The 25,963-nt window shown below is 40.9% G+C and overlaps 1 protein-coding gene and 1 pseudogene across 5 annotated transcripts in view; one reads left to right on the top strand and one right to left on the bottom strand.

Moving 5' to 3' along the window:
• ACVR1 (activin A receptor type 1) overlaps nucleotides 1-14,756 on the top strand; it is a 140,373-nt gene extending 125,617 nt beyond the window's left edge. For all 5 annotated transcript variants that reach the window (XM_037849957.1, XM_037849960.1, XM_037849959.1 and 2 more), the window contains 2 exons: nucleotides 12,619-12,749; nucleotides 13,543-14,756. In XM_037849957.1, coding sequence (XP_037705885.1) covers nucleotides 12,619-12,749; nucleotides 13,543-13,677 — 266 coding nt within the window. In that variant the 3' untranslated portion in view covers nucleotides 13,678-14,756. The remainder of the gene's footprint in view (nucleotides 1-12,618; nucleotides 12,750-13,542) is intronic.
• An 8,171-nt stretch (nucleotides 14,757-22,927) lies between these two features.
• LOC119543726 lies at nucleotides 22,928-24,220 on the bottom strand (annotated as a pseudogene).
• Between the last annotated feature and the right edge of the window lie 1,743 nt (nucleotides 24,221-25,963).

Raw genomic sequence — 25,963 nt, 5'->3', positions numbered from 1 at the left:
TGTCTCTTCTCCTTCTGGGACTCCACTAATATGTATATTGGGACACTTGATGGCCCACAGGTCTCTTAATCTCTGTTCATTCTTTTTTATTCTTTTTTTCTTTCTGCTGTTCATCTTTAATCATTTCAGTTGTCTTGTCTTTGAGATCACCGATTCTTCAGCCACCTCCAATGTACTGTTGAAGCAGTCCAGGGAATTTTTCATTTCTGTTAACTGTGTTCTTCAACTCCAGTATTTTCTGGAGAAATGTCTATGTTGTTCACTGTTTTTCTCAAATCCTTTAGTTCTTTCTCTGTGTTTTTATCTCCCTGAGCATATTGAGAATCATTATTTTAAAGTCTCTGATAAGTCCAAATTCTGTCCACTTCGTTTATGGTTTTTCATTGTTTATTTTGTTCCTTTGGCGGTGCCATTATTTACTGTTTCTTTATTTTTCTTGTAATTTTATGTCACACACTGTCCATTTTAATATTTTAAATTGTTAAATTCTGTGATTTAGTCTTTGTGCCGTCTGTTCCTTGAATTTGTATTCAGCTAGTGATGCAAGAGAGATTTTCTTGGATGCCAGGAGCTAATTGAAACAAACCAAGGCAAAAAGCATCTTTCACTGTCTTTGCAAATTGGCTCTGCTTTAGCTGGTTGTCCCCTTCAGAGCTTAGTCCTCCTATCAAGAAGATAGCCGGAGGTGAATGGGAAGTACAGGGTCCTCTTTGTCTTATCTGAGCTTGTATGGGGCCAGAGCTAGGGAGATGGATTCTTCTCTTGGGCTTGGGCTTGCTAGAGGCCTTAAGAATTCCCTGTTTACAGTTCATAGGTGTTTGAGTGAATTTCCCCTGCACTCCCTTTGAAATAGACCACCTGAACCTCCTGGGTACTCTCTTGAGTGACTTAACTCAGATAGTCCTTGCTCAGGCTGCTTCAACTTAATTCTTTCTCCCACTGTTCCAGTGCAGCTGGCTTCTCTGTCCTCATGAAAAACTCTGGGAGGACAAACCCAGTCATGTTTCTGGTTTGGTCTCTTAGATTTCCACCCAGTAGATTGGCTCTGGTATACATGCACCCTAGTATGCACATAAGGCCACTCTGCCTCCTCTGGAACAGGGTGTGGGAGGCACAATGAGAGCACAAGCTGGCTTCACCCTGTGTTGGGAAGGGCCAGCAATGGCACCATGAGCTACTTCTATGGCCTTTTTTTCCCCATGTAGTTTTATTGAGATAGATTCACATACCATACAATCTATCCTATGTGTACAATCAGTGGTTCACAGTCTCCATCACATAGTTGTGTATTCACCATGACCAATTTTAGAACATTTGCATTACTCCAGAAAAAGAAATTAAAAGAAAAAAGAAGGCCTCAAATATCCCGTACCCCTAAACCATCCCCCACTCCCCTTATTGACCCCTAATACTGCACTCTATCCAATTTTAAGACTTACAAAAAAGGTAGAACTAAGAAAGTGTAGTATTGTCAGTGATAAGATATATAGATAAGTGGAACAGAATGAAACGTCCAGAAGTAGATCTATACAAACATGGGCAACCAATTTTTTTTTTTTTTTTCTATATAGCTCTATAAGCATTATCAAAGATCAGAGCTACTGGATTACAGCTCAACTGTTTCTGGTATTTCCTTCTAACTATTCTAATACACCAGAAACTAAAAAGAAATATCTATATAACGAGTTAGTAGTCATAATCATTTGTTAAATCCTAACGTCCCAGTTGTACCTCCTCCCCCTTCTTTGCTCACTCTCTCAACCTTCAGGGATATCTGGGCAATGACCATTTTAATTTCATGCTGGAAAGGGCGTTGGCCTTTAGGGGTAGAAGAATGAACCTGCTTGATGTTCTTGGAGAGACTGGTACCTCTGGGTTTCAGGGCTTACCTGGCATAGGAGCAATCTGGAGGTCCTAAGTTTCTGAAAAAATAAACTTACTAGGTAAAACATTCAGAGAGTCTTAGATAGAGCCCAGCATATTCTTTAGGGTTTTTAGGAATACTCTTGGCTGGGGCTTGGCATACTGTGGCAATTTGCAATATCTGGCTGAAGCTTGCATAAGAGTAACCTCCAGAATGACCTCTTGACTCCATTTGAAATCTCTCAGCCACTGAAACTTCATTTTGTTCCATTCCTTTGCCCCCTTCTGGTCAAGAAGGCATTTCAGCCCCACAGTGCCAGGCCCAGGCTCATCGCCGGGAGTCATGTCCCACATTGCCATGGAAACTTATACCACTGGGAGTTATGTCCCATGTAGTGGGGAGGGTAGTGAGTTTATTTGCAGAGTTGGGTTTTTTCTATGGCTTTTGAAGCTGTATTTTCTTAATTCAGTTCTTGCCATTTAACTGTTCCATAGTTTTGAGGAAGGTTACTGTCTTTAAGATTCCTCTGCCGCCTTTGCCTGTGGGGTTTGGAACAGTGGCCACCCAGAGCTGGCTCCAGATATCTGAAGTAGCTAATCAAAGTTGGAAGTCTGCAGTCAGACCACATACCCTTGGAGTTTATGTCCCAGCCTGGCAGCAACAAGCTGCTCCAGGAGCCTGAGCTCTGGTCTCTACCTGCCACGAGGTTGAGGGAGAGGGGTGGTAGCTGCTGCAGGGAGGGTGAAATTTATTGGTATTTATTGCAGTTTAACCAGGCTCTTCCTCCCATTCCTCCTGGATGCTGCACAGTATTCCCCTAGATGCCAGAGTTTCAAATTAGTTGTCTCAGATCATATGGTATGTGAATATATCTCAATAAAACTACATGGGTTAGAAAAAAAGCCATAGAAGTAGCTCATGGTGCCATTGCTGTGCTCTCATTGTGCCTCCCACACCCTGTTCCAGAGGAGGCAGAGTGGCCTTATGTGCATGCCAGTTCAATAGTTATTTTGGTGGAGGGACTGGTTCCTGGCACTTCCCACACTGCCTTCTTCCCACAGTACTTTCCATTGTGGATTTTAGGGCATTAATTCTCAATCTGAAAAGAAGTAGACTTAGTAGGTCAAACAGTATGGACATTTTTATGATTTGAAACATATTGCCAAATTGCTTTCTGTAAGAGCTGTAGTAATTTACAATATCCCCTCACCCAAGAGTGTGATGTACCTATTTCACTCTCTTAACATGTTTAGGAACTATCATTAAAAGAACATTTAGTTTTGAAATTATTGCATATAAAATGTGTCTCACTTAAATGTATAAATATCTTATATTAGGAAGGTCATTATAATTATGCATCCTTTGAGTTTCTGAATCCATTATAAAAACTGATGACCAGATAGTTCTCTTGGAACAATATGATCCTCAGGTGAACCATGAGTGTAAAAGTGTTGCACTTTGTATTTTTATTGGCATTTTACCTTTATTTGCTACTAATAATAAACCTCATGCTGTTTCAATACAGGGAATGAGTGTTAAGTTCATTTTCATGTCCTAAAATTTCTCAATAGTGTCTTTAGGGTTTTATTCTTTGTGATTACTTTGACACTGAATTTGGAATTGGTAGGAGAGAAAATGATTTCCTCGAATCCTTTCCTATGTGAGCTTTCTATATGAACTTAAGGTAGGGGTTTGCTTATATCACTAGTTCTTAAACTTGAGCTTGTATCAGAATGACCTTGAGGGCTTGTTAAAATGCAGATTGCTAGTGTCCAATCCCAGAAATTCTGGTTCAGTAGGTCTAGGGTGGGGTGGAGAATTTCCCTTTCTAACAGATTCCCAGTGCTGCTGCTGTGTCAGGCCCCAGAAATACTTGAGTTTCCTTATTAAGGTGGAATATGTTAAATATTCTCATCCAGGACTGGAAATAGAAACTGCCCTAGGATGCAGACAGAGCCTGTCCAACCCATGCCATTGTGTTCTGATGCTTCAGGTGAAATTTCCTCTCTCTTCCAAGCTTAGTAGGGGGCCCATTTATCCTTTAAGATTTTATACATGGGCCCTGGCTTTTCTTTCTAGATTTTCACTACTTCTCTGGCAATTTTCTTTCTTTTTTCCCTCCCTCTGTTGTTATGCAGACAATTTTAGTTTTGGTACCTGACTTCAGTATGGTGTGAGGAAAGAACTTTGACAAAAGGATTCAATAGATAAGTGGGTACATCACAAATGTGGACCTGTGGTATTTAGCTTTGGTCTAATTGAAAACCTTCAATAGTCCCTCCCAAGCATTCTTGCTTATGTTTCCTCCTTGGGGTCTCAGGTCTACTGAACCTCAACCTTTGATGATAGGGCTTGTTTGCATTTCTACATGCAGAAACTCTGTAGTTGTGTTGTTCTAATACTATAGTTGTCTGCTCATAGATTTAAAAGCTAAATACAGTCATCTTCATTGTTCATCTTCCGGAGAACCTCTGACTTAAAGCATCATCCACACAGCATGAATCTCTGTTACCCCTGGAGCTCACAGTCTACTTCAGTACATTTAAAGTTTCCATTTTGATTTAAATGCCATATAAATTCATCACTTATGTGACAGGTACACTTCACTATTGTCAATAGCTCAGTTATTCTTAAAAGTATCCAGAGATTAGAAAATGTGGTGCTAAAGCTCCCATAAAATATCTACCAGAATTTTTAAAAGCCAGCGTACCCAGATTAACAGGCAAACACATTTAGAAACAGGACAAGGGTGTTCCTTTATTGTGTTTGGTTGTCACCACAGGCTTATTGTGATGTGCTTCTGTCTCCCCTTACTGTGGTTCTCCTCAGGGCTGTTGTATTCACAGTGAAGTCCATAGGGACGTGCCCCCTGGCACCATGCAGCGCTTCTCCTGAGACCACTGGGAGGCCGTGAAATGTCATGGTTAAAATTCTAGGCTCTGGAGCCATCCCCTTGGACTCCATCACTTACATCAGTTTCATCATCCAACAAATATTGATAATAGTATCTACTTTAGAGGGTTATGATGATTGAATAAGATAATGTATGCAAAGCGCCCAGTGCATGCTTGGTGTATATAAGTGTTCAACAGGAGCTGTCAGTATTGGTTCCCTCTCCACTAGAAATGAATGAAGGTCACTGTCATCCACCCTTGTTTGTTTCTGCTTCACTTAGATACTGCATTTCTTTCCTGTCTTTACTGGCCACAGGAAGGCTTTGTGGGCAGACACTTGTTCACTGTGTTACAGGCTTCAATTATACTGCGATGGAATCCAGTATTAGAATGCAGCAAAATTATTTGTATCTCATTGAAAAATCCTTGCTAACTAAGCTGTAACCCTTCATGGGTGGGACCAGGGAATACTTGTTAGAATAATCTTGTGTTTGGCACAAATACTTTGGAAAAACCTCTTTTAATTAATCCTTGAGCTTGCCAGGGAACTCTGTCCTAAGCACAATGGGCTTGTATGTGGAAACCATGACAACTCCTATTTCTTTACAGTTTAATATGCAATATGTTTCCTCTTCATTACTTTAAGTATATTAAGGTTTGAACAAAGGGAAGAATTATATTAGGGAAATTTTTCATATTCATTAATTTCTTTCAGGGCTTTTTCTTTTTTAAAAAACTTCTGGACATATACCTACTTATAAGTGGTTAGGGGCAGGAATATGGAGGTGGGGTGGAAGGGAAGAATTTTCCCCGATTCCTGGAATTTCATGTCCCTACTTTGGAGATACAGAACAGAGGAGGGCAGTCAAGTGGCTTCCCGATGGGTGTACTTCTGTTGAGTCCCAGAAATCCTGAGATTCTGCTCCTCGTAACCCTGTGGCTGCGAGTTAAGTGGGAGCCAGAGCCCCTGGGCTGTCTTCACCTCTGCCGCATGCAGCCTCATCATTTATCTGTTTTATCTTTTTCGATATGAGCCATGGCATGAGGAGTCTTTGAAGTGCTGCTCTGAAGTATGTTAAGAGAAGTAACACACATATTGGATATACCTTTTTTTTTAAAGACCAAAACAAAACCTTTTATTGTAGTAACCTATATAGTTCAAAGATTTCCATTTTAACCACTTTCAATTGTACAATTCAGTGATATTAATTACATTCAAAATATGGTGCTACCATTACCAACATCCATTATGCCAGCCTTTTCATCACCCCATGCAGAAACTCTGTACCTATTAAACATTAACTCCCCATTCTCCACTCCCACCCTGGCCCCCATAACCCATAATTTACTATCTGTCTTTATGAAATGTGCTTATTTTAGGTATGTCATATAAGCAAAATCATACCATATTTATCCTTTTGTGTGTGTGTTTGTGTGTGTCTGGTTTATTTCATTCCACATGGTGTCTTCAGGGTTCATCCATGTTGTTGCATGTGTCAGGACTTCATTCCTTTTTATGGCTGAGTAATATCCCATTGTGGATATATATCATGTTTAGTTTATCCATTCTTCCTTTGATGGACTCTTGGGTTGCCTCCATCTTTTGGCTATTGTGAATAATAGCACTCTTTGGCTAAGAATATTGGTGTACAAGTGTCTGTTTGAGTCCCTGCTTTCAATTTTGGATATACCTTTTTGAATCTTGTCTCATCAGGAAGAATTTTTCTGAAGATTCATTTGTATGTACCACCTTCGTGATATTTTCCATAATCAGATGCCACTTGTATCAATTATTTACTTAATCTTTTCCTTTAAATTGGCTAACTTCTTTTAAAACAAATTTATTTTTAAAGGAAATTATTATTGCTAGTTTAAATGGAAAACCAGTACCACATGACATAAAATGGAAGGTAACTATAAATATGTAATTAATAAGAACATGAGCCACCTCACATGTTCTCATAAATCACCCCTTCAAACACTGTGTTAACTTGGAGTCTTCCCAGAAGCCAAATATGAACATTTCTCCCTTTTTCACTCTAAAATGGCTTTAGCTCTATTGTTCTAAGTGCTGTAGGTGTTAATTATTAGGATTTAGAGGCCAGAGATCTCTGTTCTCGTCACCTGTTACCTGGCTCTCAGGTGTAAGTACCCAGGTTGGAGGATTGTGAGGAGAGCTTGTGTACTGCGAAGCAAGGACACTGTGACACATGATTAATGCAGAGAGTGGCATATGTAATTATCCCATTGTTCGCTTTTGGGAAGAATTCCAGAATAAACTGGGAATTGGATTCTGGTTTCTAGCCTTGCTGTTAATTGTGAATTTGGATAAGTAATTTTTCATGTTAGGCCTCAATTTCCTCTTCTGGAGAAAAGGAAATGTGTGATGTACATGACTCTTAACATCCCATCAATGTCTCTTGGCCTCATCTTCTGCTTATTCAAAGTGTAGCCAGGTCCACAGTCCCTTACCTGCAATGGAGAAATCCCCAAAAGCTTTGAAGACCAAAAGTTTTTTCATAACTTATTTGGCAGACAACCTTACCGGACCTAAACTGACATGAATATACCAGTCACACTTAGTATGACTATTCATATAGTTTGCTGCTGAAATGTGTTTGATTATGGGGTGCTCCTCAGACTTTGCTGGGAATGCCATATAAGATATGGGGTGTGCCTCCTGTTACCTGTGTAAATTGCAAAAAGTTCCAAAATCTGAAAATACATCTGACCCTCTAGTGTTTTGGATAAAGGATTGTAAACATGTAGTCAATATTCACTCAACTAATAATTATTTAATGCCTCTAATATGCTAGGTATTGTGGTAGACTCTAGGGAAACAGTTGAGCAAGAAAAGCAAATCCAATTTAAAGTTGCTCTCATTTTAGTTGAGAAGGCTACTTATTACAGATTAGTAGATTAAGCTAGTATGGTTGAGGTGTACAAAATGGTGACTGCATACTGGGTGGGCACTGAATGGTGTCTAGGAGTTTGGGGTAAGGGAGGGTCTTCTCAGAAGCTGGAAAGCATGAATTGAATCATAAATGTGAATGATGCATACATGATGAATAGGAGCTACTCAGTTGGACAACTTGGGAGGATCTGAGGGTGCAGGGGGGGAGAGAGAAATAGATGATGGTGACTGGTATCCCAGGCAAAAAGAAGAGCTGTGGGAAGTCATAAGTAGTTGAAGGAACTGCAAGTAGTTCCAGTGTCTCTGATGTCCCAGGTATGTGAAGGAGGGTAGTGATGGGGAATGGAGTTACTGGGAACTGGGCCTGATGCTGTCAAAAGTGGAGCAACTCTGATGGAAAACAAGAAGGGGAGTGGCATACTCAGTTTGTCCCTCTGCTTTGTCCCACAGAACTTGCTAGATTCAGTGGGATTTGGTGGAAGGTTGGAGGAAGAACTTGAAGCAGAGAAGCTTATAATCTCAGAAGCAGTTTTCAAGGCAGGGAGAAAATGGGTGTCCTGGTCAAAGGCGTTGGCAGGGAGCACCCGAAGAAAGGCCTTGTTTCCAGAGACTTGCATTTTAGAAAGATCACTCTGATAATTTCATGCTTTTCAAAGCACTGCCAGGGCATTCCTGTTGATGTGCACATCAGCTATGTGATGTGTACTTTAGAGGTGTTGGAACACTAAGGCATGGCCATGAAGGGGTTTACTCAGCCATGTAGCCAATTAATGGTAGGGATTTTGAATTGGTAAGAATGTTTGCCCCAGAGAAGAGAAAACTTTCAGTTAGACATATGTTCAGAAAAAAACTATACACATTTGCCGAAAGTTGTAGGGGAGTTGGTTTTGAAATTTTTTTCTGATTTTTTTCTTGTGGCCCCTTTGAGTCACATCAACCTTCTTACATGAAGAAGCAAGACCTGGCTCAGTTTGTTCCCTCCTTGACCACTATTAAGAGCTCCTCTTTCCCTGAATTCCTGTGTCATTTGTTGTTTGTATAATTCAAGTGGCACTTGAACTATTTCATATTTTTAGTTACTTTTTCTGAATACATGCTGTTCTCTTTGCTGGCTCACGACTTGACAGCTACTCATTGGGTGCTGCCTTAAAAGGACTTCGAGTTCGCTTTTTTGCCTAGTTATCCTTTTTGTTTGTCAATTCCTGGCAGAAATGTGTAGCAGTTATAAGTAACTTCCTACCTTGACAGTATAAGTGACTTTACAGTCTGGCCTCAACTTATCACACTGCCTCCTGCTTTCTCTCCCACTCTCCCATCACCTTATGCTCCCTATTTCAGCCACAGGGAACTTCATTCCATCTCTCCAACATGTGAGGGTCTCTATAACTGCTTGTCTTTGCCTCGTACTTCTCCCCCTGCCTGGAATGCCCCTTGTCCTTGGTGTTCTGCCTTTCCCTTTCTCTTCTCTGCCTTGCTAACTCCTTATCTTTCTAGATCCACCCATGCTCTATCTCCCCTGGAAAGCTTTCTTATGCTTCAGTGATGCCCGGTTTATATATGGCGCTTAATACACTACACACGTGTTGCCTTCTCTGAGACCTGCTAAATACCACTCTGTCCCCCCTTCTCCTTGCTTCTACTCTATTGCTAATTTGTAGTTTACTTTTTTCCTATCTAATTTTCTCATTATTTACTTGTCCTCATCTTCCACTAGATTTTGAGTTCCTTGAAAAGCAATATTTAATCACCCTCAACATTAAATATAGTGTTGTACATATAGTAGGTGCTTAAGTAGGCTTTGTATTGATTGAGATAATTGGTAAGCTTACCAAATGGATTTCCAAATGAATTCTGGAGTTTAATCCCAGGTTTATTTTATTCTGGAAAAGCGTGACCAGTGTTAGATGGAAACAATCAACAATTGGTCACTGGTTATGTATAGAGAGCGAGCTGTGGCTGAGTCCCAGGCAAAATCAATTAAATTGTTTTCCTTTATAATTTGACTCCTTTTGTTAAAATGTGGGACATTTAATAAGATTAAAATGTGGGAAATATAAATCTAAGGGAAAACTGCAGCTTTGTGTAGTGAAACTCATTGTTGGGTATCCCAAATCCTGTGTTTTGAAAATCTTGCCAGGCCCTCCTCCCTCCCCCTCATTTATAGCAATATCCAACTTTGTATTTCTGTTAACATTCACATAACCCTTCCCCAGCTAGCTTTGAAAATGAGCCTCAATAACTGCCTATTACGGTAGTTTTTTAAGGAATTAAACCAGGCTATTAAATGCATTCTCAAAAAAAATTGAGGGGTTGTTAAAGGGCATATCTTTTACTATTTCCTAAATAGTCATGTGGACTGTGAAAAGGTATAGGTTATCTTGCAGGTCCATGTGCCGTTGTATTTTATGTGATGTCTGTTGTTACTGATAATTAAAATAGTTTTGTTTGAATGCTTCCTGCCATCCTTAGAAGAGAAGATGGTAGGATCCCTGAAATGAGGTGCTGCAAGTCTTAAGGAAACAGCAATTTATGCCCAATATGAACTGTTTTTAAGGTTAGTCAGGAAAGATTGTTAATCCATTGCCTGATGCACATTACAAATGCAGTTTTGCCATGTGAATAAATTACTTAAAGACTAAAAGTGTATCATCTAGAATGTTTTTCCTGTATTTTAGTCTACTTTCCATTAAAAAACCACTCTTATTTAGTGAGAATCTTTGATGATTTTTAAAAATATGTAGTATTTCTGTAACAGATGCTACTTACCATATCTAATCTTTTGCCTAAACAGTTTGTATTTATAAGGGATTTGTGAGAATGGATTCTCACTGTTGAGTAATTTATTTTCTGTGATAAATGAAAAAGGGGTGAAGCTTTTCAGGTGGCTTACAGGAACTAGGAAAACATAATTATAACTTTCTTCTCAGTCCTCTTCTCTCTCCCCCAACAACCTGTTATATATTTAGGAATAGAAGAAAGTTACATGGAGGAAGAAAAGAGGACAGTAATCCAAATAACCCAAATAATAGCTTTTCTTGACTTCTTCTCTGTAAGAGAAAAGAATCAATTTTATAATTCCAAATGAAGTTTTTCCATGGTCTCTTTGAACATATTGAAGATTGTTTTTTTAGTCTGGTATGTCGAAAGTCGGGTCTTCTTTATTGATTGTTTCTGAAGTTTTATCTTCTTTTAGGAGAGCCATTATTTTCTGTTTCTTTGTCTTGTAATCTTTTGCTGTTCACCGTACATTCTAGTATTTTAACGTTTTAACTCTGGAATTTAGTCCCTGAACTGTCTGTTCCTTAGGTTTGTATCCAGCTAACTATATGATGATATGACTGAGATTTTCTTGAGTGCCGGGAGCTAACAAAAAGAAACAAAACAGTGCAAAAAACACCTTTCAGAGGTTATCCCTCCTATCAAGATCAGCCCAAGGCTGAAGTACAGGGTCCTCTCTGCCTTTTCTGAGCCTGTGTCTAGTTCTGGGCTTGTGCTTGCTGGAGGCCTTAGGAAATCCCCACCCCCCTTTACAGAAATATCCTAATGTTCCACTGCTTCCCCCCAGCTCTATTGTGTATCTTGGCTCTGTTGGATGTCTTAAAGCTGGTAATCCTTTGCCTGAGGCCACTTGGATTTAATTGAGCTATCTTATGCTGCTTTTGCCTGCAGGGCATGTTCTGTGAGGGCAAGTTAGAAACCAGTATCCTCCTTCAGGCTGCCACCCTTTATATTGGCACTGAGATATAGGCACCCCTTTATGCATGTAGGGGTTACTCTGCTCCCTCTGGGAAAGGGACCCACAATGGGAACACAGGCCAACTCCACACTGTGCTGGGGAGGGGATGAAGGAAGGGCCAGCAAGAGTGCTGTTTTTCAAGCTGTGTTTTCCAATTCAGCACTTGCCCAGTTACTGCAGCCCTTTGAGGAAGATGGACTCAGCCAGTTTTTGCTAGTTGTTCATAGATTCTGTAGGAGAGCAAACCATGGAGCACCTTACACTGCCATCTTGGTTGACCAGGAATGCTGGAATTTAAAAAATTTCTCTATTTATTGAAAGACTGCTTTTGTGAAAAGTAAGCAATTGATGTAATTTTGCTGGAAAGAAATGTTTCCAAGGTATCAGAAACCATGCAGGGGCAGAAGCTGAAGTTAGCCACTGGTATCTTTCATATTTGTTTGGGGGTATAAGAGAAGAGTTCATCCTTCTTAACCATCCCTTCACCTTTGCAAACAGCTATCATTCCCTACGTTGTATTCTGTGCCTTCAGTTTGAGGGTAAATAATAGAGCCATCAATAGACAGCTGTCTCAGACACTTAGAAGGTACTCAGTAACCTTGAAATGAATGAATGAGGAATTGAATATTCATTTTAAGGTTACTGAGTACCTTCCCATTGGGAGGGATTATTTTATAACAATGATTTTCTTTTTCAGTTGACAAAACCATTGGGTAACAAAGAAGGGTATTTTGATGATGGTCATGTATTGTTTATTTGCTTCTAGCTTTAGCTTGTGGACAACTTTTTATTTCTCTTTTTAGTTTGAAATCACTAGATCCATATTACCTGCATTAAGTGTACTAGCCCTTTTTGGTCACCAAAGATATTTTTGTCCTGGGTCTACTATGCTCTTTTGGGAATTACAGAATGGAAATTACACTGTTTCAGCATTTTGTTAACAGTTGTAATTATGTGAGAACTAGTCACACATTTTCTTCTAACATTTATTCTTCCTCAAATTCCCCCCCCCCCAGGTTTATACCTATTGCCTCATTCACAGCACCTACCTGTAGCTTCTACAGTCACTTTGAAATGTGAAGAAAGTGATCAGTACCTTATCCTGTCACATTATATATAAAACCTGTGACACTCAGCAATAGAACATTGGGGGAACCTCTGCTCTCCAACACAATTGCCAACCTAACATAATTCTTGTCCTTGTTCACAGGCATTGTGGAGGATTACAAGCCACCATTCTATGATGTGGTTCCCAATGACCCAAGTTTTGAAGATATGAAGAAGGTGGTTTGCGTGGATCAGCAGAGGCCCAACATACCCAACAGATGGTTCTCAGACCCGGTAAGAGTGCCAGGTCCTTAGTTTTAAAGCTTTCCTTACCTGTTTGCTATTTGCTTGCTCTTAAGTTTCAACTGGTGTGGTACTTGAGCATTCTATCCTGTGTATCTATTGCTTTCTAGTCCTGTTTTAAGAAGGACCATAGACTTGGTTTTGTAGGTTCAGAAAGTGGTCTTGTTTCTGAAGGAGTCATATCTGATGGGTCATGCTAATGAATGACAGTATTCACAAGAATTTCTGTGGTTGACAAGCTCCAGGAGTCATGAATTGGGAGACTCATTACTATTGTCACTGGTCCTGGGACTGCAGTTTCATGTGTAAACCAAGAGACTTTGAGTAGCTGTCTCAAAGCTCTTCTCCAGCTCTGTATACCTGAAATTACAAACACAATCTGCTCAGTGCTGAGGATTCTATACTGCTGCTCTGAAGGAGTAGCAGATCTAAGATGTTGAAAAATAACCCTATTTTGCAAATTTTAGTATTATCTCTGGGTTAATATTGTTGCTGTTAGTGCTCATAAAATTGTCAAGGTGTCCAACGTGGCCTCTGTAACTTACCTGATAAGTTAGTTCGTAGCATTAGGAATCCAAAGGACAGAGTGCATGAAACTCAAGGGTAGTTTCTTTATCAGTGGTGAAGACCGCAATTATTTGTTTAGAGGAAATAGCAGTAACATCACTTTGACTTCACAAGACATGTGGAATTATGCAAAACAGGTGACATGATATCTGCCCGGCTTCCCGGGCCACTTAAAAAGCCAGTTGTCACTGTGATGTTTGTTCTTTCTTCCCCTCAGACGTTAACTTCTCTGGCCAAGCTGATGAAAGAATGCTGGTACCAGAACCCATCTGCAAGACTCACAGCTCTGCGGATCAAAAAGACTTTGACCAAAATTGATAATTCCCTAGACAAATTGAAAACTGACTGTTGACATTTTCCTGGTGTCAAGAAGAAAGATTTGACATTGTTGTTGTCCAGCTGGGACCTAATGCTGGCCTGACTGGTTGTCAGAACAGAATCCATCTGTCTCCCTCCCCAAATGGCTGTGTTGACAAGGCAGACATCTTACTCAGCCATGTTTTGGGGAGACACAAAACCACCCTAACCTCTCTCAATGACTGTGAACTGGGCACTTCACAAAATGTTCACATTGCAGAGACTAATGTTGGACAGACACTGTTGCAAAGGTAGGGAACTGGAGGAACACAGAGAAATCCTAAAAGAGATCTGGGCATTAAGACAGTGGCTTCGCATATCTTTCACAGGTCTCCTTGACACCCCCGTGGGAAACTCGAGTAGGCGGTGAATTTTTAATCAGCAATATTGCCTGTGCTTCTCTTCTTTATTGCACTAGGAATTCTTTGCATTCCTTACTTGCACTGTTACTCTTAATTTTAAAGACCCAATTTGCCAAAATGTTGGCTGCGTACTCCACTGGTCTGTCTTTGGATGATAGGAATTCGATTTGGCAAAACAAAATGTAATGTCAGACTTTGCTGCATTTTACACATGTGCTGATGTTTACAATGATGCTGAACATTAGGAATTGTTTATACACAACTTTGCAAATTATTTATTACTTGTGCACTAAGCAGTTTTTACAAAACTGCTTCATGCATATGTTAAAGCTTATTTTTATGTGGTCTTATGATTTTATTACCGAAATGTTTTTAACACTACTCTGAAATGGACATTTTCTTTTATTATCAGTTAAATTCACATTTTAAGTGCTTCACATTTGTATGTGTGTAGACTGTAACTTTATTTCAGTTCGTATGCAGAACATATTTAGCTATTACCCACGTGACACCACCGAATATATTACTGATTTAGAAACAAAGATTTCGGTAGAATTTTAGTCCTGAACGCTGTGGGGAAAATGCATTTTCTTCGGAATTATCCATTATGTGCATTTAAACTCTGCCAGAAAAAAATAACTATTTTGTTTTAATCTACATTTTGTATTTAGTAGTTATTTGTATAAATTAAATAAAATGTTTTCAAGTCAAACAGTGAAATTATTTTTCAGTGTGTAAAAAGATCTGCATAATATAAGGCATTTAAGGGAGCAGTAGAAACAAAATTAATCTGGAAATTGAATTTGCTTTTCAAATCCAGTAACAAGCTTGAAGGTTGTTTCAATTTGCTAAAGCTGCCAGAATGCAATATTATCAGAAATGTGTTGGCTTTTACAGAGGGGATTTATTAGTTTACAAATTTACAGTTGTAAGGCCATGAGAATGTTCCAGTTAAGGCATCAACAGGAAGATGCCCCCTCTCAAGCAAGGCTGATAACATCTGGGGTTCCTCTGTCACATGGGAAGGCACATGGCTGGCGTCTGCTGATCCTTCTCTCCTGGGTTTTGTTGCTTCCAGGTTCTAGCTCTTTCAGTTTCTGTGTGTCCTTGCTTGCTTCTCCTGAGGCTTTTCTCTCTGATGTTGAGAGCTCTCTCTGAGCTCTCTTGAATTTTTTCTGTCTTTTATCCTCATAAAGGACTCCAGTAAAAGATTACGACCCACCTTGAATTGAGTGGGTCACATCTCAATTGAAATAATCTAATCAGAAGGTCCCACCCACAATAAGTCTGCACCCATGGGAATGGATTAAAAGAACATGTCCTTTTTTGGGGTATATAATGGCTTCAAACCAGCACAAGGTTACTGCTAGCATATCCTCCAGCTTGAATCTACTATCAGAAAATTTGAGTTTGGTTTAGGTTTTTTAGCTATAATTTTTTTCTCAGTCAGTTTCTCCAATTTTGAAGAAAGGATAACAGACTTCTCTGACCTGCCTTCCTCAATGGGATGTTTGGAATACAAATGGGAGGAAGTGTGTCCAAGCATTTTATTTAGTATAGTAAGGTCCTATGGGAATATAAAGTAGTCGTATGCATCCCATCTTACTTCCTGGAAAGAATCCAGGGTTGGCTTTTTTTTACTTCTTGTGCTCAGTAGGATGAAAAGGTAGGGTTTAAAATAGCTCAATAAAAGCAGTGTGAAAATTCTGGAATGTCCTCCAAAGGAAAGTTAATAAGTTAATACACATTTTCTTGGAGGGTACATAATGGAGTCACATCACATGCACATTTTAAAACTTGAGATATACAGAACAGTGCCCAAATCCTAAGTGTACAGCTTGGTGAATTTTTATATACATTGAATGCATCCATGAAAACAGCACCCAGATCAAGAAACAGACACTACTATACCCCAGAAGCCTCCCTCATGCCTCCTTCGTGCTTCTGCCGTCCCAAGAGTAACCACTATGCTGATTCTAACAGCTTAGACATAGTCACTTATTAGTGAACATTTTATAAGTGGAATCATACAGCATGTATTCTTCTAGGTGTAAAACTAGGAGTGGAATTGCTGGGTCACAAGGTGCAGGGTATGTTCAGCTTTAATAGATACTACCAAACCATTTTCCAAAAGCTATTGTACTAATTTATACTCCTACTAGCCTTGAGTGAGATTTCAGGTTGTTCAGCATCTTCAACAATACTTAACATTTTTTTCCTTTTCATTTTAATCACTTTGGTGGCTATCGGTACACGTTTCAGCAATATAATGAAGCAAAATGGAGAGAGTGAAATGATACTGTTTAAATAACTGTTGCCATCCTCAGAGATTACAGAACCCAAGTGAGGGCCAGTTGCAAGATGTAAATATGCACCTCAGTTTCCATGTGCTTGGCTGAGTGTGGGTCTAGCATTTAGTAACATGCATTATTTTTATACATAACATGGCTCCTGGACAACCTTAACAACTTCATCCTGTGCTCAACCAATAAAGGAGTAGTTGTTTCAACTCTGGAGGATAATCTGGCTGTGAAGACTGACAGATTATGTATGGGTCTCTAAAATGGCATATTTATAAGCAATTTTAACTATAGCTGACTTCTCCTTATTTGCTGACTTTGAAACCTAACTTCACTTAGGATTTACGTTTTTCAGGAGGCGGGGGATGAATGAAGTGAGAAGACACGACAAAACACACTGGCCCCTCTAGAAAACCAGGTTTATGTAAAAGCCTAGTATCTTGGTATCTATTGGGAATTGAACATGTGCCTCACAAAAGTCATATTCAGATCCCAACACCTCGTCCTGTGGGTATGAATCTAGTTGGAAATAGGACCTTTGAAGATGTTATTGAAGTGTGCCCGAATTTAATGAGGGTGGGCCTTAATCCAACATGGCTGAAGTCCTTAAAAGCAAAGGAAATTGGGTTTAGAGAAGTGGTGGGGAGTAGCAAGAAGCCAGTCAGTAGAACCCGGAAGAGAATGGAGAAGACACTGCCATGTGCCTTGCCTTGTTATAGAAAAGACAAGGAACCATAAAGATTTCCTGCCAGCCAGACGATACCCACCCCAGGAGGAAGTAAATTCTTTTGTTTAGCTGACCCATTGTATGGTATTTGTTTTGGCAGATGGGAAAATATTACTGGTCCAATAAGGAACTTGAGGTTCAAAGAGGTTTGCTGATTGTGCCAGGAATAGGCCTGTTGTTTCCAAGGCTAGGGAAACGTTTCCTAAGCCACATATCAATCTCCAATGGTAATCTCTTTCATAGTTGTTTGCACTGGGTCCCAAGTTCTGAGCTGCATAGCTGCTGTTGAAAGCTCAAGGATGATGATGTACTTGGTTTGCTTAGTTATCTATCAAATCAACTGTCTTTAAAGCTAATTGTTTTATAATATAGAAGAGACGTCGAATTTCAAAGGACCTGTAAGAAAAGACAGGCTGTTACAAATCTCTTATGGGCATTGTGCCAGATATTAAAGCCCACTCTTCTATATGCTACTTTGTGACAGTAGGGCTGCAGGTGCCATCAGCTTGGCTCTTCTCTTTCTAGCCTGTTTCCTTCCTGTCCCTGGCATCATCACTCCAGCCTCCCTTCTTAACCACGGCGCTGGCTGTTCCTTCCAGTAGCAGCTTTGCCGTCTCCACCTGACAGATGCCAGCACCAACTGACCAATGCCCCACTCCTCAGAAGTCCGGCTCCCAGCTGCCCAGGGCCCCTCCTTAGAGACACTAGCACAGTCCATTGGCACTCTGTCTTCTGAGTGTTAGCTTTGTGAGTCCTCTCCCTTAAACCTCTAAGTTTTAATAATTCTACCTTCTCTGTTTCCTCCAGCCCTAGACATGATGCCTGCTTCCTGTAGTTTGTTTCCTCTATGATAGTTCAGTGTTTCTCTTTTTCGGCCTTTTCGGTTGCCTGGTTATTGACTTCTTTATGACTAGTAAACAATATCTTTGTGTTAAATTCTATTAAAAAAACAAAAAACAAAAAAAAATCTGGTGTGGTTTCTGTCCTGACTGCACACAGTTCAAGCCTTAGCCCATGATCTCTTTCCTGATACTTAATTTTTTTTCTTGTTAGAGATGTTGTGGGTTTACAGAACAGGCATGCAGGAAATACAGGAGGCCCATATACCACCCCATCCTGACACTTTTTGAGGTAGGTAGTACAGATGTTTTTTGCCCAATTTACAAATCAGAAAACTCAGGCTGTGAAATGTGGTTTTGCTCAGGTAATTAATAGCAGAACTAAAACTGGATTCTTAATTTTTTAGGCCAGAGCTCTCTTGTGACTCCTTCACTCTTTCCACCATCACTTCCCAGTTTGTATATCTCACTAGGAGAAGGACTTAAAAGAAAGGTCATTTGGCCTAGCATTTGTTGTTTTATTTTCTCAGTGTGTTTGTATTACACAGGAAGAGCAAGTTACACACGTCCTGGGCTAATCTCTTTTTTTTCTAGAATGTTAGCTCCTCCACAGAGCAGCTGTTTTGGCTGCCCTTCCTGTTTCCCCCCACCATCCCTAAAGAATAATTTCTTCCTTAAATTGGAATGCCCTGAAGGCTTCCCTCAATCACTAAAGGTCTATATCCATCTCAGAGGATTTCTTGGCTACCAAGCTTTCTTTCCAAAGCTTCCTGCCTCTCAGAGATCCAGGATGCAGTATTTCAAAACCTAACTAATTCACATATTTTGGGAGGTGCTCTACCCTGTAAGACATTACTCTGAGTTCACTGCCCTGTCATTTTGACAGTTTCTACCTGCTGAATTACCCTGAATAACCGTTACCCATCCCATACAATCCATCCTTAACCCTCAAGTCCGATAATGTTACTAAAATCGCACCAAAGAGTCTCAGCTTTGCCATAAAGGGCATTCATGATTCACTCATTAAACAAATAAATAAGGCGTGCTCACTAAGTGCCAAGTAACAGAGAGAACAAGGTAGAAGGAAAGACAGACTATGGATATGTAAACAAATGAGATTAGAGCTATATAAAGTGCTCTGAGGGGAATTAAAGTGGGGAGGAATGAGCAGTGCTATGTGGCACATTGATTTCTGTACCCCAGAAAAAACTTGTTCTTAATTTTAACCCACGTTCCTATGGGTGTGAACCCATTGTAAATAGGACATTTTGAAGGTTTTGTGTGTGTGTGTGTGAAGATGTGGCCAATTGAAAAACGATGGATCTGAATCCTACTGCTGGAGGCTTTAGCAGATAATGTGCCTGGAATAAGGAGAAGCCGGAAGTAAACAGAACCCTGAAATCACAAGGAGTAGCGAGAAGCCGGAAGTCAACAGAACTCGGAAGAGAATCCAGAGGACACCACCACGTGACGGGTTATACAAGGAAGCCGAGGATTGCCAGCGAGGCAGAATGCCGGGAGGAAGCAAGCCTTCTATGCTCCGAAACCGTGAGCTAATAAATTCTTATTGTTAAGCTCCCCCATCATGGGGGTGGGGTGGGATGGGGCTTCAAGGAACAGAAAAGAGGGCTAAGTAGCTGCAGTCTTGTAAACAGGGGAGCCAGATCTGACCCCGGCTTGGAAGGCAATAGTTTGGATTTTCTCCAGAGGGCAAAGGGGAACTATTAAAGTAGGTTAAGTGGGAGGTCATTGTAACCAAACCACTCTGGCCAGTGGATGAAGGCAGAATTTAATGAGGCCAGGAGTGGAGGATAGAGGAGAGTGACAGCTAACAGCGGGCTGGGTCAGGATGGCGAGAGTAGGCACGGAGAAAAGGCCATGGATGTGAGATATTTTGGAAGTTCTTCCAGAAGGATGTGGTTAGTTTGGATGGGAGATGAAATGAAGGGAAAAATAGAACATGACTAGTTCTGTGGTTTGAGCAGCTGGTTAGATGTTAGTGCCCTTTGCTGAGGTGGGGAAGTCAGGATAGGAACAGGTTTTTGTGTATTTGTGTGGAGGGAAAATGGAAAGAGATGAGAAATGCAAATATGGGCACTTCACAGACGCTTGTAAAACATTGAATTGGAAGCACTTGCATGGATGAGCTCAGAACTCAGTGGGAAGTTGCACCTGTATCTGGATTGTAGCTCTTCCCAGTAGTTCTCCTTGATCTGGCTTCTTCACACCCTTTCTTTCCTCCCTTTCACGATATTAATCTGCCTTATCCTTCAAGCACAGCCCAATGCCACCCCTTCATGAGGCTTCTTTCTGTCCTTCCAAGCACACTGATAATCCTTTGTGTTTGGCTTTGTTACTGTCCTTTTTTCACCTTGCTGGGTTTTATATACTTTTGTTGTATAGGTTTCACTTACTAGATGGTTATTAATCATAATAATTACAATAATAATAATAGTTAACATTTACCGAGCATTCACTACATGCTGGATTCCGTGATCACTGTTCATGGTTATTATCTTAGTTATTCCTCATAGGAGACAGAAACTACTATTATTTTTATTTGAGAGAGAGAGAAACTAAGGCTCATGGAGGTTGTGATGGATCCATCCCACAGCCGGCAGACTGATGCTAGAACCTGTGCTCTTACTGTACTGTGTGCTACTGCTGGTTAAGAGAAATTACCCACACATTTTTTTCTTCTTTCTTTTTACATAAAAATGATGCCACTGATTGCCTTTTCAATAGGATATGCATGCTGAAGTGCTGTTCTATGAGTAGAGAGAGATTGGCTTTTTTTCAGCAAATGATCTCTTCTTGTTTAGTTTTGACACTTTTAGGAATGAATACAGGATACAAATTTACATGCCAGGTATGAACTCAGTTGTTGAAAAAATGCCTGGAAAAAGTGGAGTTATACCAAAATATTTAATATGGTTTTCTTTGAATGGTGCTACTACAGGTTATTTCTTCATATTTTCTCTATTTTCCAAGTTTTTATAATGAGAACATATTACAGAATGGAAGGAAGGGCAATTTTGATGCTCTTTTTCGAGGTCCCATCAGTCTTCTGGTTACCAAGTCTTGGCGGATGCCTAACCAATTATATTAGTGAATTTGTGGTTTGAATTTTTCTTTATAAGTTATACATGTCATTGTTTAAAGAGTGAAAAATAGTTCTTCAAGGTTTAGAATTAAAAACAGCAAACCTCTGCTCACTGTTTTCTAGCCCCATTTTCCCATTTCCCAACAACAACCAGTTTCTACTTTCAAAACTGTGTCTTTGCTCTTGTTTTTCTACATAGCATGTTCCCTGCTCTATTTTTCTTTTTTTCCTTGTAGATATTACCTATTGAATGCCTACTACAGAAGATGAGGATTTAGCTCTCTTACCAGCTTCTCCTCACCTCCACATGTATATCTCTCTTTTCCTCCCTATATTTATAAATGAACTCGACAAACATTTATTGAGTATATACTATGTGTCAGGCTGAGCTTTAAATGCTAAGGAAAAGCAGTGAACAAAACAGACAAAAGTCCTTTACCACATAGAGCTTTACAGATTATACTTTTGAGTTAGGTGAATGCCTACTGTTTTATTACCACCATGTAAATATTATTCATTGACAATTACATTTCCTTTCCTACACAGCTTTTTTTTCTCCCTGCAGTTTTAGTGAGATATATTCACATACCATACAATCATCCACAGGGTACAACTGTTCATAGTATCATCGTATAGTTGTGCATTCATCACCACAATCAGCCCTTGAATAGATTCATTACTCCAAAAATAAAAATAAAAATAAAAGTAAAAAAGAATACCCAAAACATCCCATCCCCTCCATCTCCTCCTATTATTCATTTGCTTTTTTTCCTCATCTTTCTACTCATCTATCCATACACTGGATAAAGGAAGCCTAGAGAACTTTTATTTTCCCTAAAAAAGTCAATGATTATTTTTTCTTTTTCCTGTGTGCTTAGTTTTCAGTGTACTATTGTTAACTCTTGACCAAACACTCTACCAGAGAGTAATCTCCTCTCAGTCCATTTACAGAAGGTAATATTACCTTATGAAGATCTCTGTCCTGCTCCAATCTGGTCTGGTTGCTTTGTGGACCTGCTACAACTGTCCTCCTCAGATCTCCCTTCACAATTACCCCACGAATGCCCCTTGGCTCATTCCTCTGTTGGAATCTCTGGCTCCTATTGTCTTCTCTATCATTTACTCTCTTGTTTTGTTCAAATGCTTCTTCCAGTAATTTCCTGAGAAAGTTCATGGACAGTAAATTTTTTGATAACTTTCAGGTCTGAAAATATCTTTTTTCTACTTTCACACCAAATTTAGTTTGGCTGGTGTAGAATTCTAGGTAAGATTTTTCTCTTAGAGTTTTTTTTTTTTTCTGGTTCACGTCTTTATTGAAAGTAACAAGACCGTTTCACCGTTCTATGAAAACTAGCATCTTAGTCTCAGAATATTTAAGGAAAGGAGGAAGTTAAGTTTTTTAAAAGAAACAAACAAAAAACCCTTCTGGAGGACATGGGCCCGCAGGAGGAGATACCGTACCTGACCCGACTCCACCGGGGTGTCTGGCAGAGGGTGCTCTGTGGGCCCCAGGTCTCCACCTCACTTAGCCTGGGTGGAGCAGCTGCAGGACAAGCCCAGGCCACGCCGCCCCTCTTCGCAGCCTTCGCTGACAGGAAATGGCACCGTTTTCATCGCTGATTTTGTGCTTCTGGCTATGGCACAGCTGCCGTCAGAGACAGTGAGCTTGGCCCAGGCTGGGTGGGGACAATAGGACGGCGTCCTGACCAGCGAGCGTGCGGGAGCAGCCTGTGCACCATGTGGAAGATGGTCGTGGACCCTCCACTGGGGTCCTCCTGGGGGTCCTGTGGGTCCAGGTGCCTGCACGGCCATGATGTGGCAAGGTGGCACACAGGGAGAAGGCCCAAGCCGGGGCACAGACCCCACTGAGACAAAGACAAAGGTGAACCCCACTCCTCTTGGGAGCTGGCGGCCTCAGCCCACGGAGCTCAGGTGGTTTCTGTTGTGTGAAGACCTCTGCATCCACCCCACCAGGTGTGTGATGAGCAGGTCCGAGATGGCTGGGCGAGACTCCTCTGCTGGGCTTAAGACATTTTCCACCTCCTTCAGGGCACCCACATTCCTGCCACCCTGCCTGTGCTTCTCCTTGAGCTCTTCAAAGACGGGCTGGACCAGCGTGTACAGACATTGGGATCTAGGCTGCCTCTTGATGGGCTCCACAGGCTTCCGCGAGCCAAGCAGGGCCATCCCCTTGGGTAGCTGGCTGTGTGGGCTCGGCTGGATAGCGGGGGCAAAAGTCCAGATGGGTCCCTTCTCACCATCCTCGGCGTCGCCATTCATGTCAGAATCCTCGGAGCTGAACTCCTCACCGTGACCCTCCAACTTCCTGGGCTTGTATTGGTGGATAAGCTCTGTGAGGAAGGTCTTCTAGGTATAGGGGTGATGAACTTGTGCTTCAGGAGCTCTTTATCAGTGGGCCTGAATTGGGAGTCCTTGTTGAGGCAGGCCTCCACAAATTCTTTGAAGGTTCACTGTGGTGGCCCTCCAGAATGGGCGGGTTGTTCTTGGGGATCAGGAACAGGACACGCATAGGGTGAAGGTTGGAATTTGGGGGCTTCCCCTTGGCCAGCTCGATGGCTGTGATCCCCAGGGACTAGATGTTGGCCTTGAAGTCATAGGCTGACTCCTTAATGACCTCAGGCACCATCCAGAAGGACATACCCCCGAAGGTGTTCCTCTTGATCTCTGTGTCTGAGCTGTCCAGCTACCAGGAAGTCCTCCGCTTCATGTACCCCTGCTCCAGCAGCAGCACGTTTGTAGCTTTGACGGCATGGTGGATCTTGTGCTCTAAGTGCACGTTGTCCAGGCCCTTTAGGATCTACCGCAGGATCATGAAGATGTAGCTCTCCTCCAGGGGGCCTGCATTCAGCAGGTCCAAAGCTGAGCCACAGCCCAGGTGCTCCATGATAATCCACAGCTCGGGGCTCTGCAGGTAGGAGATGAAGTAACGGGTGATGTGCTGTAGGGACCGTTGCGCTGGCTGAGCACAGTGATCTTCTGCTAGATGTCCTCGGTCTCCTCCAGATCGATTGACCTTGATGGCCATCACCTCTTGGTGTGGTTGTTGATGCCGTTGTACATCTCCCTGAAGGAGCCCTTTCTGATGCAATCCAGCTTGGTGAAGAGCTCCTCGGGGTCCACACGGGAGTGCCGGTTGGAAAATCCCCCGAGGTGAGCTGTGTCCCCCACAGCTGTCAGACCATCCATCTGCAACCTGAGGACACCTTTAGATCCCGTCCTGATGCTTAGGAACCTGCTGGCCCAATGGGCTCACTTCAGTACACTCTGGGGTGCTGCATCCCGGCCTCCCCCGGCCCTCTTTGCAGTGCCCACACAGGCCCCCGCCTGCAGCCTCCGTCCGCCTGGGGAAGCCCAGGTCCTTCAGCCCGTGAAACAGCGGTGGTGGCGGCGGCACCTGAGTCGGTTAGAATTTTAGAGGTATCACTACAGTAGCCAGCTTTCTGTCTTGATGTTAAGAAGCTTTATGTATTCTGTATCACTGTCCTTGTGACTTTTTTTTTTTTTTCCCTCAGCAGAATTTTTAGTATTTTCTGTGTCACCACAGTTTTCTCTATCTGGAACTCCTATTATTTTAATGGTGAATCTCCTAGGCTGATTTACCCAAGAATCTTTTCTCTCTTTCTACATCTTCATAGTATAGTGTAGAGGTTAAGAACATTGACTCTAGCACCAGATAGATGCCTCGGAATTAATCCTAGTTCTGCTAGTTAGCAGCTGTGTAACTTTGAGCAAAAGACACTTGACTTCTTTGTGTTTTAGTTTCTTCCTTTGTAAAATGGAGATAATAATAAAACCTTTCTTATAGTATTACAGTGATGATTAAATGAGTTGATACCTATAAAATACTTAAAACAGTGCCTGGTACATAATAAATTCTCACTAAATATTAGCTCTTATTAGTATTATTTCATCAATTTTATCTTCCAACATTTGTATTCCTGTTACTATTTCTCATTCATATTTTTAACTTCTCATTATTGCTGAGATGCAAAAATCTTCTCCTATCCTTCTGGGAATGTTATAGATATTTAAAAGTTTTCTTCCACTTCATTTCTGTTTCTTCAGGGTTCTTTTCTTTCTTTTTCCTATTTGTTTCAGTCTCTTTGTTTCCCATTTGAGGAATTCCTTAATTATCTGATGACCCTTAACTGTTCATATTTAAGACTAAGACACTGAAAAGCTGATTGGAAGAAACAATCTGGAGTATGGTCAGATTCATGATTAACAATAGTGTGTATTGACCCATATTTCAAAGTCTTTTTGATTTTTTTTTCTCTTGGCAAACGTGCTTCATTCAGCTATTACTGTTTTTACCTGATAATGTGACTGATGCAGAACTCACGCTAGGATAGGAAGAGTGTCAGCTCTGCATTGTTATTGCTCACATTTGTTTGCTTATTAATATTACGTTTAAGCTTCCATTTCCTTGTAGGAATCATTTAAAGTCATTTGCCGTTTGGGGAGAGTTAATTTGGCTAGATGTAGATATATAATTCATAAATTCACTTATCTGGATAAATCTTAAGAGCAGTTCATTCCAGTACACTGAAAGGAAACAAATGCTTGGAGAAGGATGCTATGTCAACTTTTCTACAGTGAGGTTCACTCACTCTTTTCTGACTGTCTCATGTGACACAAGTAAGGCTACCAGTGCCCACTCCTGGATTAATATTAGTAATATTAGTAATCTTTTTCTAGTTGTTAAAAAAAAATTCACATACATAGTACATTCATCATGGTTCTCCAGAAAAACAGAACTAACAGGCTATGTTTGTGTGTGTATTAATATACTATATATATTAAGATACTTATTTTAAGGAATTGGCTCACATGAGTCTGGGGCTGGCAAGTGTAAAATTTGTTGGGCAGATTGGCAGGCTGGAAATTCTGATCAGAATGATGTTGCACTCTTGAGTCTGAAATCTGTAG

This window comes from Choloepus didactylus, chromosome 9 (assembly GCF_015220235.1).
Source record: "Choloepus didactylus isolate mChoDid1 chromosome 9, mChoDid1.pri, whole genome shotgun sequence".
NCBI classification, from domain to species: Eukaryota; Metazoa; Chordata; class Mammalia; order Pilosa; family Megalonychidae; genus Choloepus; species Choloepus didactylus.
Note: the sequence above shows the minus strand (reverse complement) of the source record. Positions and strands in the feature narration are given on the sequence as shown.